The sequence below is a fragment of the Chionomys nivalis genome, chromosome 18 (assembly GCF_950005125.1).
Source record: "Chionomys nivalis chromosome 18, mChiNiv1.1, whole genome shotgun sequence".
NCBI classification, from domain to species: Eukaryota; Metazoa; Chordata; class Mammalia; order Rodentia; family Cricetidae; genus Chionomys; species Chionomys nivalis.
In genome coordinates this window covers 34,368,776-34,386,113 of record NC_080103.1, presented here as the reverse complement: position 1 = coordinate 34,386,113, position 17,338 = coordinate 34,368,776, and the positions used below count along the sequence as shown (strand labels likewise).

Here is a 17,338-nt window from a genome sequence, read left to right as displayed (position 1 = left end):
TGTCTTGAGACTGATAGAGTAAGCCTGTGTTTTTGCCTGTAGTGCGTGTGCCGCAGCTGTGGAGCGTCTTCAGACCCTCTGCCCTTCACAGAGTTCGTGCGGTACATTTCTACAACGGCCCTGTGGTAAGACCTCTCAGACACATTCAACAAAGAGTTCAAGAGCACGTTTACGCGCAGTGACATTTATTCTGCATAATTATAACATAGTATGCACGTCCCCTTGTGACGCTGTCACGTGTCCTCTCAGCTAGAGGTTACCTGAAGTGCTTGACTAAAGTTTCAAATTTTGGTTTGGAATATTTGCAAATATGTAATATATAGTATCGTGGGGGTGGAACCCAAGTCTAAAGATGGGATTCATTTGTTTAATACCTCCCTTATATACATAATCTGATGCTAATTTTATGTAGTATTTATAGAGATTCTGCATCTTAGGCATGACCTGTTGCATAAACTTAGGTTTAGAATTTACCATTCATAACATGATTTCAACACTCAAAAAAATTTCAGATTTTGGAGTATTTCAGACTAAATGCACCATTTAATAAAATGTACAGAATTTATACAATTTATACTATAAATGTACAGATTATATTTATAGCAGACTTTTGGAACTGTGAATGAGCCAGAAATGAGACACTCGCTGGTAACTGAGCTGCCCTTTACCTCGTCTTTACTAAGATGTTCCATTTGTATTGGCCGTGGTTCCCACCACTTTCATTGTCTCCTTTATGATGGTGAAAGCTGGGATGAAGTAAAAAGAAAGGAAAGCATGGACATCATCCTTATGTAGGTTCTTGTATTTGAGACCTCACGAGTCACCTTAAAATTCTGCCGTGCCTACTGCCGTGCCTACTGCCTGTCTGCCAGCTCCTCTCTTTCCCTCTTCATGAAACAGGGACCTATATAAGATACAAAAACCTATCCTAGATTTTATGTAACATCAGTCAGTCGAAGTTACTTGCAAGTCCTTTATCAATTTAATAAGTTTAATTTGGTAAATTTATCTGGCAGGAGGGTGGATTAAGATTGAAACCCACATATGATTGCAAAACGAACAGTTACCCTGTACTATAAAACTGCCATGTGCAGTTTGAATGCTTATCAGACTCTTGGTGTGTTCTTTACCTGTTGAGTGTGTTAGGGAGTCCTCTGGGTACTGAATACTGTGAATTTTAAACCATGGAGCTGTGAAGCATATACTCTACCATCAAGTAGAACTGAAACGTCTATGGAAAGTAGTGATGCTGTTTGACCTTCACCAGTTCCTTTTGAAAATGCTTTTCAAAAAGAGAAGACTTGTCTTAAGGTTTCACATGCCTTGATGTTTTCAAAGGTGGGGGCAGTTACGCAGTAATACAGGAAAATGTCTGTCCCAGCTCTAACACAGCCGTTAGTGTTCACAGTAGAAGCGAAAGGCACAAGTGCAGCACTTAAGTGACTTAAGCATCCCCCAGCTGAAATGCTTAGCTTTGCCTTTGGGAACTTTGGGCTAAGAAAGAAACTTTTCTTCAATTTTGTGCTCCTTAGGGTAGAATCTAAATTCAAATTCCTATTTACTAATTAATAGAATAAGCAAAACACTTACATTAGGACCATTTCCATACAGAATGTTTGATCCTCGTCCAGGAAGTCCTAAACAATAGCTTAGCTGGACATGTTGACCTGTAAACCAAGTGTTTGGGAGAATTTCAAGAAGTTTAGGCCAGCCTTGGCTAAATTGGATAACAGGGATTGGATCAAAAGGGATAATCTCATAGGGTTCTATATTTGTCTTTAATATTTCATATACCTTCCAAATTTTTTATTGTATGGTTAAGTTTTCAGACAGAAAAGTAATTCTTACCTATCAGTATATATTAATACCCATTTTTAAGTATAATTTATAGATCTGTTGTAAGTTTATAGGCTAGGCTAGATTAAGACTCCTGCTTTTTTTGTAGCAATGAAGTTGACAGAATGATGGAAAGGCATGAGCGATTTAAACCAGAGATGTTTGCGGAATTGCTGCAAGCAGCGAATACAGCAGATGACTATCGGAAGTGTCCTGTAAGTATACTTGGAGGATGGTAGTGTACTTCTATGTCTAAACTTGAAAATGGGCATTCAGAAATTATCATTTAAATACTGATTGTACATGTATAAAAATTTTTCTTTATTTAATGATATTGGAGATAACGTTACATCACATGAGCTATTTATCTTAGCACTGTTACTTTTAAAACTCTTTAACTACGTTCACATCTGTAGTCCCTGCTGCTAGGAGATTGAGCCAAAACCAAGATCACTTGAGTTAGTGGTTAGGATTTGGTGCCCTTACTGCTGTGACCCGGGTTTGATTCCTGGTCAAATAAGCAGCGTGCGTGAGAAAGATGCCTTGCGGCAGAGTTCACATGGAGGGGTTTTTACTAAGGGAAAGAGAGCATAAAAAGCGGGAAGGGGAGGGGAGGGGAGGGGAGGGGAGAGGAGAGGAGAGGAGAGAGAAGCAAACAGAGAGAGATGGGAGGTAGGCAGGGCCCTTTTAAAGGGAACGTAGTGAATTGCACAAGAGGTGCTCTTAGTGGCTGCAGCTGAGGACATAGCCTGTCAGAACCCCGAGGGCTGGCCAGTGCAGATGTCGAATACTAAGAGTGTGCGTTGATTGGATTTTTTATAATAAAGTGCTGAAATTTATCATATGACTGCAGAGGAATCATTTTTGTTGTTACTTTGAGTAAATGTGAGAAATGAGCTTTTTCCCCCCATAGTATTGTAAATGACTTCAATATTTTCAGACAGATTGTAATGCCATAGTCCAGGCTGGCTCAGCCTCCTAAACACCACACCATCTAGCTGCTAGCAACCTTGAGGGTTTTCTTCCTGCATTTGTTGTTGTTTCAGGATGAATATTTGTTTTAACACATCTAAAAATACCAAATGTGTTAAAATTAAGTTCTTGCTTAATGAGTAAAGACAAATAGCTGGTTAGAAGTTAACTGTTTCAGTTCTAGTAAACTGAAAAAACAAATTTCAGATACACTTTGGTTTTCATTATATAATATAAGCTATATATAGTAATTGGTAATTTAAAGGCTCGTTCTTTGCATTTGTTTTTCTCTAGAGTAACTGTGGCCAAAAAATAAAAATTCGCCGTGTTTTAATGAATTGCCCGGAGATTGTTACCATTGGACTAGTCTGGGATTCTGAGCACTCTGACTTAACTGAAGATGTTGTTCGAAGTCTAGCCACACATCTCTACCTTCCTGGGGTATCACAACTCCTTGTTCCTTTCCCTGCTGCCTTTAAATTCCTTTCTGATGTTTCATATATCATGATTTTTAGTTTTGTTCATCAGAACCTAAATCTTTTAGAGGAAATATTGATATCCAGATGTGCCCTGATGAAGATGATTTTAAGGCAGGCAAAGCGTAATACCTTTGTCCATAGACTAGAAATAACTTTCAATTTACAAACTAAACCATCTCATGCCCCTTCTCCTTGGAATGATGATCGATATCACTGGACATGAATGTGATAAATACTAATCTAGGAAGGGCTTAAGGTTTAAAATTAATCAATGTATTTTTCTCCCTGATACATACTTGCTTTTAAAAATTGCTATATTGAGTTTGTTATTGTTTCAATTAAGATTTTAAATAGTTATACTTTAGTGTTTCTTCCAATGTGTTATCTAATTGAGAATGTGTACGTCATCTCACATCTGGGGTTTAGGTAAAGTATCATTTGTGTGTTGCTAGAGACACTTACTGCACTAATGCATGGGGATTCAGCATGTGGGACCTAAGGTTCTGTGCAGACTAGAAGTGCTCTGTCACACACAGTTCAGTGTCAGCCGTGCCTCGGGAAGAATGGTGGCAAAGGCCAGGCTGTATGTGAGATACTTTCATAGTAATTCAAATCTGTCATTCACTGTTTCTCTTCTTAAAGAGACAATAGTAAATATACATTAATGTTTTTAAATAGCTTTTTTATAGGGTGACTGATGAAAATGCCACAGACAGTGAGCTTCACCTTGTTGGGATGATCTGTTACACCAGCCGACACTACTGTGCCTTTGCTTTCCATACCAAGAGCGCCAAGTGGGTGTTTTTTGACGATGCACACGTGAAGGAGGTGAGACCTTCACTAACTGCAGCAATCACTGTACCTTTTTACATTTTAGAAATACATAATAACAATTATAAGATAACTATAATTATTAGATTAATGAATGTAAAGATAAGCTACTGTTAAAATTATTTAAAATTTAATTTATTTTGCAACTTAAGTTTTAATCCAGTCCATTTGTAGAATAGTATGTTTTAGGGTAGAGACAGTTCGAGGCGCTGCCTTTCAAATTGTGTCTATACAATAAGGAGTTAGATCATATATGTTATATCTTTTGATAAATTTTTCACTTTTTTGGAACAGTGCCTCACACTACAGTCCAGTCTAATCTGGAATTTACTATGTAGCTCAAACTAGCTCTTGGAATACTGTGAATAAAACATCTCACTATAATGTTTAGATGTTTTTCCTTGTGGTTAATAGTAGTTTGAGCGTTCTTCTCACGTGCTTATTGGTTGTGTGTTTGTGTGTTTGTGTGTGTGTGTGACTGTGTGTTTGTGACTCTGTGTGTGACTGTGTGTTTGTGACTGTGTGTTTGTGTGTGTGTGACTGTGTGTTTGTGACTGTGTGTTTGTGTGTCTGTTTGTGACTGTGTGTTTGTGACTCTGTGTGTGTGTGTGACCGTGTGTGTTGACTGTGTGTGTTTGTGACTGTGTGTGTGACTGTGTGTGTTTGTGACTGTGTGTGTGTTTGTGACTGTGTGTGTGTGTTGTCTATTCAAATGTTCTGCCAGTTTTTCAAATTGGAATATCTTATTGAATTCTAGGATTTTTTTGTTTATGAACAAGTCCTTTATTATTTATACGTTTACTTTCAATTTCTTCTTGAGACAGAGTCTCATTAAGTAGCACTGACTGGCCTGGAACTTATGATATAGACCATGCTGGCCTTAAACTCTGAGAGATTCCCTGCCTTTGCCTCCTTAGTGCTAGGATTAAAGGAATGTGCCAATACACCTGGCTACTTTCCATTTCCTAATGATACATCTTTCCAAAACAGATATTATTACTTAAGTTGATGAAGACCATTTTCCATTTTTTTTTCTTCTCTGAGTTTGTTTGGTGAAGATTTTCTCTTTAGTTTTCCTGAGCTGATGTTTATTTTTATGAACTTTGGGTGGAAGTTGCTTTCTCTTTGGGCTGTCCAGCCTTCCAGCACCATTTGTTGAATAAACTCTTTTATATGTGTCTATTGAATTGCCTTGGATGCTTTGTTAAAGTCAGTCAGTGATGTATATGAAAAGCTGCTTAAAATTTAGTGTTAGGCCAGACATGTTGGCTCACACCTGTAACTCCAGCCCTTGACAAGCTGAACTATGATTGCCATGAGTTCAGGCAGGTACAGGTTGAGATGTGTATATAAATAAGATTTAATTATTAAATATTAGTACAGAAAGTATCATTTTGCCTCTTTACATTTGTTTATTGTATGTATATGTGGGGAGGGAGAACATACATGCTGCAGTATTGTGTGAGGTCAGAGGAGAGTCCATGGGAGTCAGTTCTCCCTCTCCACCATGTGGGTCCTGAGGAATAAGCCCAAGGCATCAGGGTTAGCAGCGAGAGTCTTTTACTCCTGAGTCATCTCATTGGCCCTTGCCTATCAAATTTTTTAAAAATGAGAATCTGGAAGAAAAAAAAGGATCTGTAAAACTTTTATTTGGGCTAGTTATTAAAATTACTCATGGTACTTGAATTGTTAGCTCCTGAAAGCCTTTGAAATGTGAATTAATTCAGTTTCTGCCTGTTTGTGTTGCACACTTCAGGAATTAGTTCGTGTTTATATTTTGTGTTTTTTTCTTTAAAGATTGGAACCAGATGGAAAGATGTAGTCTCCAAGTGCATACGATGCCACTTACAGCCACTTTTGCTATTTTACGCAAACCCAGATGGCACAGCAGTCTCGACTGAGGACGCACTCAGGCAGGTTGTCCACTGGTCACATTACAAATCGGTTGCAGAAAATATGGGTAATTCTTTGGATTTTTTTTGGATTTTTCTACTATAAAATAACTAACATTTAATGCTGAATGTAGCATGAATATTGAGAATATTTTAAGATTGAGTTTCAGTCAAGTAAAATTCAGAATAATTCTACTGTATTTTGTTGATCTTTTAAAGAAACCTTTCCCTGTCAGTAGCCTCAGAAGCCCTTTTAGGAATCACCCAGTGTGATGCACCCATAACACAGAAGAGGTGGGGGTTAACTCTGAGATTGTAAATGGTTTAGTGACCAGAAAGTTCAAAGCAGCAAAGCGTACAATTCCCGAGTGGTATCAGCCCCGTAAGCGTTAAGTTATTTTATCTAGAGTATTTAAAATGCGAAAAGGTGATTTAAACATTCTAATGGGAAGGAAAGGAATGATGCATCTTTAACTGTCTTTTTAAGGATGTGGAAAGCCTATCAGTTACAAACCAGATAATGCAAAGGAAAATGGATTTAGTGGTCAGGCTAAACAAAGAGAAAATCACAAACTTCAAACTGATACGTCATCATTTAATCGGACTCAAATGCAGACAAGCGGAAGGCGAGGACCAGGTATGTTTCCATTGCCCCGTGTACATTGTTCATAAACAATTGAGCGCTCTTACTTACTTACTTACTGAACCTGTATCTCCTGGTAAGAACTGAACAGAAAGGCTAAACTGCCTTGCCTGGCTCAGGAAAAGAAAATAATAGATAGATGTGTGTCCTTTTGTGAATGCATTTCTCTGAGAGTTATAGTTCGACTGACCAGTTCAAGGTAGCCTGTGCAGTGGCACAGGACAGCATGAAGTCACACAGCTTTGTAAACTTTGACCAGCTTCATATCTCACACGAATTGGAGATTGTTATGGTACCTGCCTCAGAGATTTAAATAAATAAGAATACTTAGAACATGGAAAATACTTTCTCCTCTTTATTCAATAGCACTTTTCATCTTTTTTTATTTACAATGCTTTCCCTAAATACTATATAAAATGTATTCAAAGAGAATGTGGTTTTCCAATGTCAAGAAAAATCATGCTGAACATTTAGTTAAGCATAAAAATGAGTTTATGTAGTTTGCTTTTTAAAATTACATTTGTGTGTGCATGTGCGAGTGTGTACACTGTGTATATACATGTGCATGACACAGTGTGTGTGTGTGTGTGTGTGTGTGTGTGTGTGTGTGTGTGTGTGTGTGTGTGTGAAGGTCAGAGGACAACTTTGGGGAATTGCTTCTCTCTTTCTATCATATGAGTCCCAGGGATTGAATTGAGGTTGTCAGGCTTGGCAACAAGTGCCCCATCCCACTGAGCCATCTCACTGCTCCATGACTTTTTTAAGTATAGTTTTTTTTTTTCTTTTTTAATTCAGGGTTTACTTTTGTTGAACAACTTGAAAAAATGCTGTGTATTATTATAAGAATATTTTTTTACAGTTAAGTTAAGCAATGATCAAAGAGAAAAGATAAAAGATATTTCCCGAGAATGTGCTCTCAAAGCCATTGAACAGAAAAATGCACTTTCTTCTCAACGAAAAGATTTGGAAAAGGGACAAAGGAAAGACACAGGCCGGCACAGGGGTAAGAAGTTAGCTCTTGGAGCATTCACTTTAGAAAGAACCAGCAAAAATCTTATTTTAAAACGGAGTTTTGTAGTATATTTACATTTTATATATTTGCATGTTTGTCAGTTTGATTTCTTGAATGTCTCTATACTAAATAGAAAAATATGATATATTTTTATTTTTTTATTTACATGTGATGGATTTAGCTTGATATATTTTGATTTTTATTATTTACATGTGATGGGTTTAGCATTTCCAACAAGTTGTTTAGCTTGTCTATGTGCTATTATTATTTTTAAGATTTGGTTGATGAAGACATCTCACCTCTCAAATCTGGATCACCTCCTGCCCTGGATGGCTTTAGACAACAGGGCAACCCCCATCTCTACCATAGCCAAGGCAAAGGACCTTGCAAACATGACCGAGCTGCCCACGAGAGCCACACTTCTGGGAAACCGTTAAGCTCAAGCAAATCCCAGAATCTTCTTGTTCCTGGAGAGAAAACAACAGGCAAGGCTAGGAGTGACAGTGGCACTGGATATGATACTGACAGCAGTCAAGACTCAAGGGACAAAGGAAGCAGCTGCAGTAGCAGGACTAAAAACCGCCACCGTGGCTGGAAACCCATGAGAGAAACATTAAATGTTGATAGTGTTTTTAGTGAAAGTGAAAAAAGGCAGCATAGTCCTAGGCATAAGTCAGATGTCAGTAACAGACCTAAATATAGCAAGGATCAGAGTTTCAATAACTGGCCAAAAGCAAACCTAAAGCAGAAGGGGTTAATGACCATATACGAAGATGAAATGAAGCAGGAAGCAGGAAGCCGAAGTTTCCTTGAAACTAATGGGAAAGGAGCAGAGAAAAATACAAGCACCGCAGAGAGCAGAGGTCCTGGCAACAGCTGGCAGATGCAAAGGACAGAGTCTGGGTATGAAAGCAGCGATCATGTCAGTAATGGATCTGCTAATTTGGACTCACCTGGTACTGATGGAAGTGGGGCAGTAACGGAGACCGCTGCTGTTAAAGCCTTCAGGTAATAGAGATCAACAATTTCTCCCTCACTCTTCTTTGGGTTTTATTGTTTTATTTTTTAATTTTATTTTTCTATTTGTGTGTATATAATATAGTGGGTTTTTTGTGGGAATTTTACTGTGTGTGTGCCCATGGAGGCCAAAAGTGAATCCCCTGGAGCTGGACTTACAAGCCAAACCTCAGAGGGATGCTGCGAACCCGACTCTGGTCCTCTGGAAGAGCAAACAGTGCCTTTAAATGCTGAGCTGTCTCTCCAGACCCTCTTTATCTTTTTTTAGAGATGTTTTCCTGCTTTAAAACTGTTATGTAAATTTTGGACTGAACTTAGGCGAGTGAGATATATGCTTTTATTTAATTGTATTGATTTGCTTGTAAAGACGGTAAGCCGTCTTCCTCCGTGCTGCCTCCTTGCACTCACCATCTTCTTTGGTAATTGTTTGAAGTAATTTTACAGGTTTCTGTTTGATGTGAACCTAGAGTGAAGAGACTTACTTACTATATTGCAGCTTGTTTGACAGCACATATTGTCAACTTGAATAGTTATTTCCTGACTCCAAAATAACGGCTCTCTGTTTCTAGAAAACTTGAAAACTACAAATGTATAGCTTTATTTTCATTATTATCAACTTGATTATTAAAAATAAACTCATTTTGGTTTTGTGGGGGCGGGGGTGTTTGGCTTGTATGTCTGGCGCCAAATATATGTGGTTCCTGTTGAGACCAGAAGAAGGCGTTAGAGCCCGGGAGTGAGAGACACTTGTGAGCTGCCATGTGGGTGCTGGGAACTGAACTAGTCCTCTGCAAGGGCAGCCAGTGCTCTTCACCGTCGAGCCAGCTTTTCCTCTCAGCTGTTGATTTTTTAGTAAAGGCTTTAAAGTGTTGACTTAAATTGGTATTTTAGTTAAGCTGATTAGTGAATTTTTTTAATTCATTGTTGAATTATTTATATTATATATAAAATATATGTGTCAGAGATAATATATGTTATATTACATATGTATATATATTTTTGTATATATATATTTATTGTCAGTACACATATTCATACATACACATTTGTATCTCAGAACTGGATAGTTTCTGGGATGGAAGCAAATATAAAGTAATTGAGCAAAATAAATTTGTGATCAGTTCATTAACTCTAAATACATAATTTTTTATTGTTATCAATAGTACATTCCTCTCTGTAATCTCCCAAATATGCTTGCTTTCAGTCTAGTGGGTGTTTTCTTAGAATCATTCTTACTACTTTTTCCTGTTTTTAATTTTTCAAAAACATACTTAATTTTACCTAGTGCTTGACCACATTGATTCATTTTTTAAAAAATTAGGTTTATACAATTCAGCTGCTTATGCTTCGCTAAAATAATTGTTTTCATCTAGAATTAAAGGAACTTTTTTCTTAGCACTAAATTTCATACACTTCTGGAAATGCAGTAACACACAGTAGAAAGAACAGGACTTTCTAAAGACAGAAATGTGCATCTTAATTATTGGGCAAATTAATTTGATTTACAAACCAATTTTTCATCATAAGGAGTCTAACTACATTCAGGTGTTTGTAAGCTATACATTAAATAGTATGCATTGAGCCATGCCACTAATTGTAGCGCTTCAGAGGCAAAGGCAGGAGGATTGTGGGTTCTAGGTCATCTTGAACTGTAAAACAAGATAGAACAATGACAAACATTATATTAAATTCTTACAATAGCATGCAGGAATGTTTTAACAAATGTTATTTCCTTTTTCTTGAAAAAAAAAAAAAGACAATCCACAATACCTGATGTGCTTGGGTGTGTGTGTTTTCTTTTCCAGTGAGCAGATCAAGATGAGCAGTCTAAATATAAACAGTGTGGAGTGTATATCTCATCAGAGCAAAGACCACTCAGAAGGTAAAAATTGCACTTATATGCCTGATGGTTTCAGTAAAGAGTGAATTACAATGATTTATTGTTCGCTGTTATGATATACCTATGTCTTGGTCAGTGTTTCTGTTGCTGTGATGAAATACCACAGCTCAAGCAACTTGGGAGGGAAAGGTTTATTTGGTTTACACTTCCACATCTTGTTCATTGTAAACGGAGACTTCTTCCGTTTCCTAGCCACCCAGACCCGAAGAATCACACAAAAATTATATTAATTACAACAGTGTTTGACCAAAGACTTATATGTATTCCTAGCTAGCTCTTACATTTTAAATTAACCCATTTCCATTAATCTATGTATCTCAATGAGGCTATGGCTTACAGGTAATGTTCTGGTATCTTTCTCCTTCAGAGGCTACATGGCATCTCTTTGACTCCACCTACTCTATCTCTGTTAGGATTTACTGTCTGGGTTTACTCTGCTAAGCTATTGGCCAAAACTGCTTTATTCATCAACCAATAAAAGCAACACATATGCAGAAAGACCTCCCACTGAGAAAGACTTCTTCCGCTCTTCCATCCTAAAACATTATCTTTGATGGCAAAGTGCATTTCTTTTTTGGTTTTTTCGAGACAGAGTTTCTCTGTAGCTTTGAAGCCTGTCCTGGAACTCCCTTTGAAGACCAGGCTGGCCTCGAACTCAGAGATCCGCCTGTCTCTGCCTCCCTAGTGCTGGGATTAAAGGCGTGCGCCACCACCGCCCGGCGCAAAGTGCATTTCTTGAAAGCAACAGAAGGACCACATGATCCATGGCACACGTCTTTAATTCCAGCACTTGGGAGGCAGAAGCAGGCATATATCTGTGAGTTCGAGACCAGCCCGGTCTACAAGAGCTAGTTCCAGGACAGGCTCCAAAACTACAGAGAAACCCTGTCTCGAATAAAGAAGAAAAAGAAAGCAACAGAAGGAAAGGTTCTATTTTCTAATCCAATTTGTTACATTCTGTCTTTGCCAAGAACATTGATATCATTAATATTGAATTATTGTTGAAAAGTATGTATTGATTCCTTTCATTCTGATTTCGTAGGTTTGGTTTTTTAGGGGTTTTGTTTTTTTTGTTTGTTATTTTGTGTAACTACTGCCTTCTTGTTTTTTACTATGGACCTCTTATCTTTCCTTTCTGTCTGAAATAGATCTTTCAGGTATCCTGTAGGACTTAGACTTGGGTGATAAATTCCTTTAGCTTGCTTTTGTAATGGTAAATTTCCCTTTCTCCTTCATTTAGTATAGATAGCTTTGCTAGATATATTAATCTGGGTTAGCTGTGGTAATTTTTTTTTTTCAGAATTTGAGTTATATTTCCAGGTCCTCTGGCTTTTAAAGTTTCCATTGAGAAGTCAGCAATTTTTCTGATGGACTTGTCTTAATTTGTAGGTTGGCCCTTATCACCTGCAGCTTTCAGCATACTTTGTTCTGTATATTTAGTGTTTTAACTATATGATATGGGTTTCTTTTCTTGTCCTATCTATATGATGTTCTTATATCTGGATGGCTATCTCTTTCACAAGATTTGGGAAATGTTCTGTGATTTTATTGAAAGTGTTTCCTGTTCTCTTTCTGTGTTTATAATTCATCAGTTTTGCTTTTCATGGTGTTCCAAAGATTTTCTGTTTATCTAACTTATATGTATAAATAATATATATATAATATATGCATATATACTCTTAAAATTTATCATTGACCTTGACTGAGTAATCCTGTTCCTCTCTTTTGCCTTCAAGTCCTGAAGTCTTCTTCTCCACATGATCCGTTCTGTTGGCTAAGCTTTCCAGTGAACTTTTATTTCACCTATTGTATTTTTAATTTCTATCATTTTGATTTATTCTTTCTTCAATATTGCTATCTCCTTATTGACTTCTATTAGTATCCTGAATTGACTTCCTCATTTTATCCAGCTGTTTGTGTTCTTGAATATATTCATGTCCTCTTTGAGTTATGTGAACATATTTTAAATTGTTTATTTGAATTGTGTGTCAGGAATTTTAGCTAGGTCATTTCTCTGGGCTTTGTAGTTTTTGGAGGGGACAGTTTGGACAGGATGTGGAGGACATGAACAGTGAGGACCCAGAGTGGCTTGCCACAGTGACTGTGTAGTCTATAAATAAGGAAGAGCTGTAGAGGGAAATAGTACTGGGGAAGACTGGATTCTCTGCTGATTACCTAACCTTGTCCGGTGACCTAGGGTGGGGACTGATGTCTTTGCACTCCCTACCTTCAGATGGCAAACCAGAACTGAGGCCAGAATGTAGATAATGGGCCCCCTGCTTTAAATTGTGAACCAGAACTGAGACCAAGATACCAGATACCCTCACCAAATGGCAAGCCAGAGCTGGTCTCCCTGCCATAAGGCTTTTAAAGGATGGCATTAGCTGCTCTAGGCAGTGAGAAAGAGAAACATCAATAGGGTACACAGGCTCTAGCTTACTGTGTTAGTCAGTGTTCGTGTTGCTGTGATATACCTGACGAAGCGACTTGAGTCATCTTGGCTTACACTCTGAGAGTATTAGAGCTCAGCATGGCCAGGATGGGTGACCACAGGAAGCTGAGGTAGCCGAAACACATTGCATCTGCAGCCAGGAAGCAGGGAAAGATGAATGCTCATATTGAGTCTAGGCTGCAGTCCATGGAATGGTGCTACCCATATTTAGTGTGTGTCTTCCTACCTCAGTCCCCCAGTCTTTATATTCATGTCCAGAGATGTTTCCTAAGCAATTCTAGATTCTGTCAGTTTGGGAATATTAACTATAACACTTTTGTGGTATTAGCTTCAAGATTTCAGTGTCTTGTCATAGGTTTATGCCTTGTTCATATCTGTGCAATGTGTCAGTCAAGGCCTCATATAAGCAGTATTGTAATTGTAGGAATGAAAGGAACATACGGCATGGAAAAGCATCTCTAGGCCCTTTAAATGTGACACTGGAAATGGCACATGTTCCTCTCCTCACTCCCCATTGTCTAAGGTATTTCTTACAAGGAGGCCTCATTTTCAGAATGGAATGTGAGTTCTAAGAAATCCCTAGAGCTGGGTTGAGTATGTGTGAGAGCTGTAATGATAGCAGGGGAGCGGAGAGTGTAGTTTACAAATGCCTAGAGCTGGGGGAAGTGCATGAATAGCAGAAATGATACCATAGGTTTAAGAAAGACTGACAAGCAGTCATCGAAAAGGATCAGTTTGGAAATAACACATAATGGTGCGGCTCTATTACAGGTGACTTCCTAAATATACAGCTGCTTGTAAGCCAGACAAATGTGAGGGCCCATGGGGGAGGAAAGGGGCGGTGCTTCTGAGATGCACGAGAACACTTGAAGTTTTAGAATTCAGACAGAGAGAGTACCTTTCCACAGTGAACAGCCGTAAAGAGCTGTTTAGTCCTTATTCTCCTCAAGGTTTTCGTGGAGTTTATTTTCCAGGTTACAGGCCTTGAAAATGATTATTTGATAATTTATTTTGTTTTCATCAAATGTTTGCTATCAGGAGGAAACACTTTATATTAAGGAAGTAACTTTCCCTTCCCATAGTAAAATGCCTGGCTTGTTTTAAAAACCCGATAAAAGTCTAAGTAACAAGTATTACAGGAAACAGTAAAAGGTTGGCCAGAAATCACAGCAGAGGTCAGTGAAATGAACAATAACGGCAAGTTCAGTGAATGTTCCTCGTTTCCTGCTGGGCATGAAAACACAAGGTCATGGAGATCTCGGTGATGGAGACCTTATTGTTCACAGCGACTTTACACATTGAACATCAGTGTTCAGTCAAGAATAGTTAACAAAACTTATCATTCTAGTTTATTTTTATGTGTTGTTAGCTATCACCGCCTCCATCTCCCAAACTTCTTTAATCGAAAGCTAAGCTTTCTGCACACTAAACAGCTTCCTCTTCTCCCCTCAAGAAATTAAACTGTAACTGTCTCTCTGGTTCTTTTGGCTTGTCACCAAGTCTGGCTGTTCTTGGTGCCTCGTATAGATAGGCTTTTATATATCCTTTGTATCTGGGCCATTTTATTCATAATGGCCCCAGCGATTATCCATGCTGTAACACATGTGAGAACATCATTTTCTTTAATTTTTTGAGATAATAACATAATTATATCACTTCTCATTTGCCTGTCCTCCTTACAAGCTCTCACATGTCCCTCTGCTTTTTTTCAAATCCATGTACGCCTTTTTTTTTATTATAAGCATATGTGTACATACATGTATCTTCCTAAGTACATAAATACAATCTGCTGAGTCTAGAACATTATTTGCATGTTTTCCAAGCTGACCATTTGGTACTGGATAACCAATCGGTGTGTTCTTCACGGGTGAGCCTGTTTCTCCTGCTCTCACCGTTCCATCGTAGCCTGCAATTCTTTGTGTAGGACTGAGGCCACCTGGGCTTTCCCCATCCATGATGGCATGTCTGTTGTTGCTGTCCAGGAACTTCATTTTCTTAGAGCTTATATGTTCATTGGTTGATGAACATTTGAGTTGTTGCTACCTTTTACCTATTGTAAACACTGTTACTGTGAACATCTTGACAGTCATTTTTTAGTGCTGCCAAATCCTGTGGTGGTTTGTTTGGTTTTTTTGTTTGTTTGTTTTTGAAATTTACTCTTTTGCATTCCTGTGTGTGTCTGTGAATATCTGCCCTGTGTGTGAGTGCCTGTCAAGACCAGTCAAGGACATCAGCATTTTATTACTAGAGATTCTTGTAGCCTTATCACCATGTCATGAGTTCTGCTGCGATACAAGGATATTCTTGAAGTTGCCATAATGATACTTGAAATTTCTACCTTCTCTTCTAAATTCCTAGTGGGATTTCATATTCTTTCCAATGCAATAAAAAGATACATGCAAAGAGTACGCTGTCAGAAATGATCATACAGGTTGACAAATGCAGGCCTGGAGTGGTTTAGACGTGGAGGTTATGAGATGACCGCAAGAGGAATTAATAGGACCTATATCAGGTTGCAGCTTTGTGCTCTTTGGTAGCAGTGTAAAGGTGAATTTTGAGCACAGAGAAAATTATCTGAATTTTGCCCTAACCTAAAAGATAACTATATGGTCATGAACTAAGGCATTAGCCATGTCCAGGAAGATGAGCTGAGTGTAGTGGGTAGGTATACATGATGAGAAAGGGAAGAAGCCATGTTGGGGCTACCATAACCAGGTACGCTGGGAAAATAGGAGGGAAGTGAAAGACAGATATGGTGTTAAGCTTTAAGTTGTTGAGCTCAACACCTCGATAAATAGGTTTTATTGTTCAGTGAAGAACCAAGTCCAGAAATCAAGAAAATAATGTGCTTTGTAACCATTCCGTGTGGTATTGAATACCTTATATATGGACCGATCATTCAGGAAGTCTTGGAACTGCAAAACAAGAGAGGACAGAAAACAAAGAAGCTGAGTAAGAGAAACAGTGGAAGTCAGAGCCTCTGGAAGGAGCAGCTGCTGAAGGGTCCGAGTCTCAGTAGCTGCAAAAAAAATCTAAAAGAAAACAGGAGAGGACACTGCACAGAGGAACCAGGGAGATGGAGAGCTTTAAGAACAAACGAAACAGAACTTCAGAGTACCAGCTTGGATTGCAAGAAGTTGTTAGTTATGCGATAAAGAAGTAGTAGAAATGGCGGTATGATGGGGGTAGCATTGAGGTATTAGATTATAATGTATACAACTTATTTTCTGGTGTTTAAAGGGGTATTAAATTTTTTTTTGATTTTCGAGACAGGGTTTCTCCGTAGCTTTTGGTTCCTGTCCTGGAACTAGCTCTTGTAGACCAGGCTGGTCTCGAACTCACAGAGTTCCGCCTGCCTCTGCCTCCTGAGTGCTGGGATTAAAGGCGTGCGCCACCATCGCCCGGCTGGGGTATTAAATTTTAATATTAGATCATTTGAGGGGCATTTGCATATTCTTTGTGCCACTTTAGTTTTTAATCTCTTCTGAATGTTTATGATATATAATTATTTATATATCATATAATTATTTAAAGAACTATATATATTTATATATATTTATATATATAATTTATTTATATATATATTTATATATATAATTATTTAAAGAACTAAACTTGTAGTGTTGGAATTCATTTATAACAAAATAACAAATTTGTTTTTCCTTAAAATATAATTCCAGTGACAAAGGAAGTAACTAACTTCTACTGGTTTAGTTTATATCATCACAAAACTTAGGTCTTATGTAACACAGATTGCTAGATACTAACTTATCTCACTATCTTTTTAGTATATGGATGAAATATTTTTAGAAAGTTAAAAGTTTCATGATTCTCCTGAAATATTTAATTACATTTTATTTGTAAATAAGTCAGTGTTTAGATTCCTACTCTTGAATGCTTAGCATTTGTAGTATGTAAGTTGAGAACTATAATAATTAGCATTGTGTTTTTAAACCTCACTACATCGAGTGAAGATTGTACTGTCTTGGCTCATGTGAGTGTATTTCTCCATGAACCTGTTCTAGACACAAGCCTTAGACAAAGCGTATATTTCAGCATCTGGAATTTTGTGTTCTGTCATTCTTACAGAAGCAGTAAACATGAGTTAGAGTCGCTTGCCTTAGTACTGAGGTTTCTTCTGTGCTGGGTTAACATTAAAATTGGACTGTCAGGTTTATAAAGACCTTGGAGCCAAAACTCCCAGTAAAGACATGTGGATGTCTGTGTCAGCAGCAGAGAGAAATAACACATCTATTTTTAAGTTAGTTGGAATTCTGAACTCAAACCACTGGGTTGAATGCCTG

The 17,338-nt window shown here is 37.9% G+C and overlaps 1 protein-coding gene across 2 annotated transcripts in view; it reads left to right on the top strand.

The window, feature by feature from the left end:
• Usp53 (ubiquitin specific peptidase 53) overlaps nucleotides 1-17,338 on the top strand; it is a 52,149-nt gene that overhangs the window by 26,625 nt on the left and 8,186 nt on the right. For both annotated transcript variants that reach the window (XM_057793598.1, XM_057793599.1), the window contains 9 exons: nucleotides 43-125; nucleotides 1,946-2,051; nucleotides 3,103-3,249; nucleotides 3,966-4,115; nucleotides 5,916-6,078; nucleotides 6,498-6,647; nucleotides 7,513-7,656; nucleotides 7,941-8,673; nucleotides 10,488-10,564. In XM_057793598.1, the coding sequence (XP_057649581.1) occupies nucleotides 43-125; nucleotides 1,946-2,051; nucleotides 3,103-3,249; nucleotides 3,966-4,115; nucleotides 5,916-6,078; nucleotides 6,498-6,647; nucleotides 7,513-7,656; nucleotides 7,941-8,673; nucleotides 10,488-10,564 (1,753 nt within the window). The remainder of the gene's footprint in view (nucleotides 1-42; nucleotides 126-1,945; nucleotides 2,052-3,102; nucleotides 3,250-3,965; nucleotides 4,116-5,915; nucleotides 6,079-6,497; nucleotides 6,648-7,512; nucleotides 7,657-7,940; nucleotides 8,674-10,487; nucleotides 10,565-17,338) is intronic.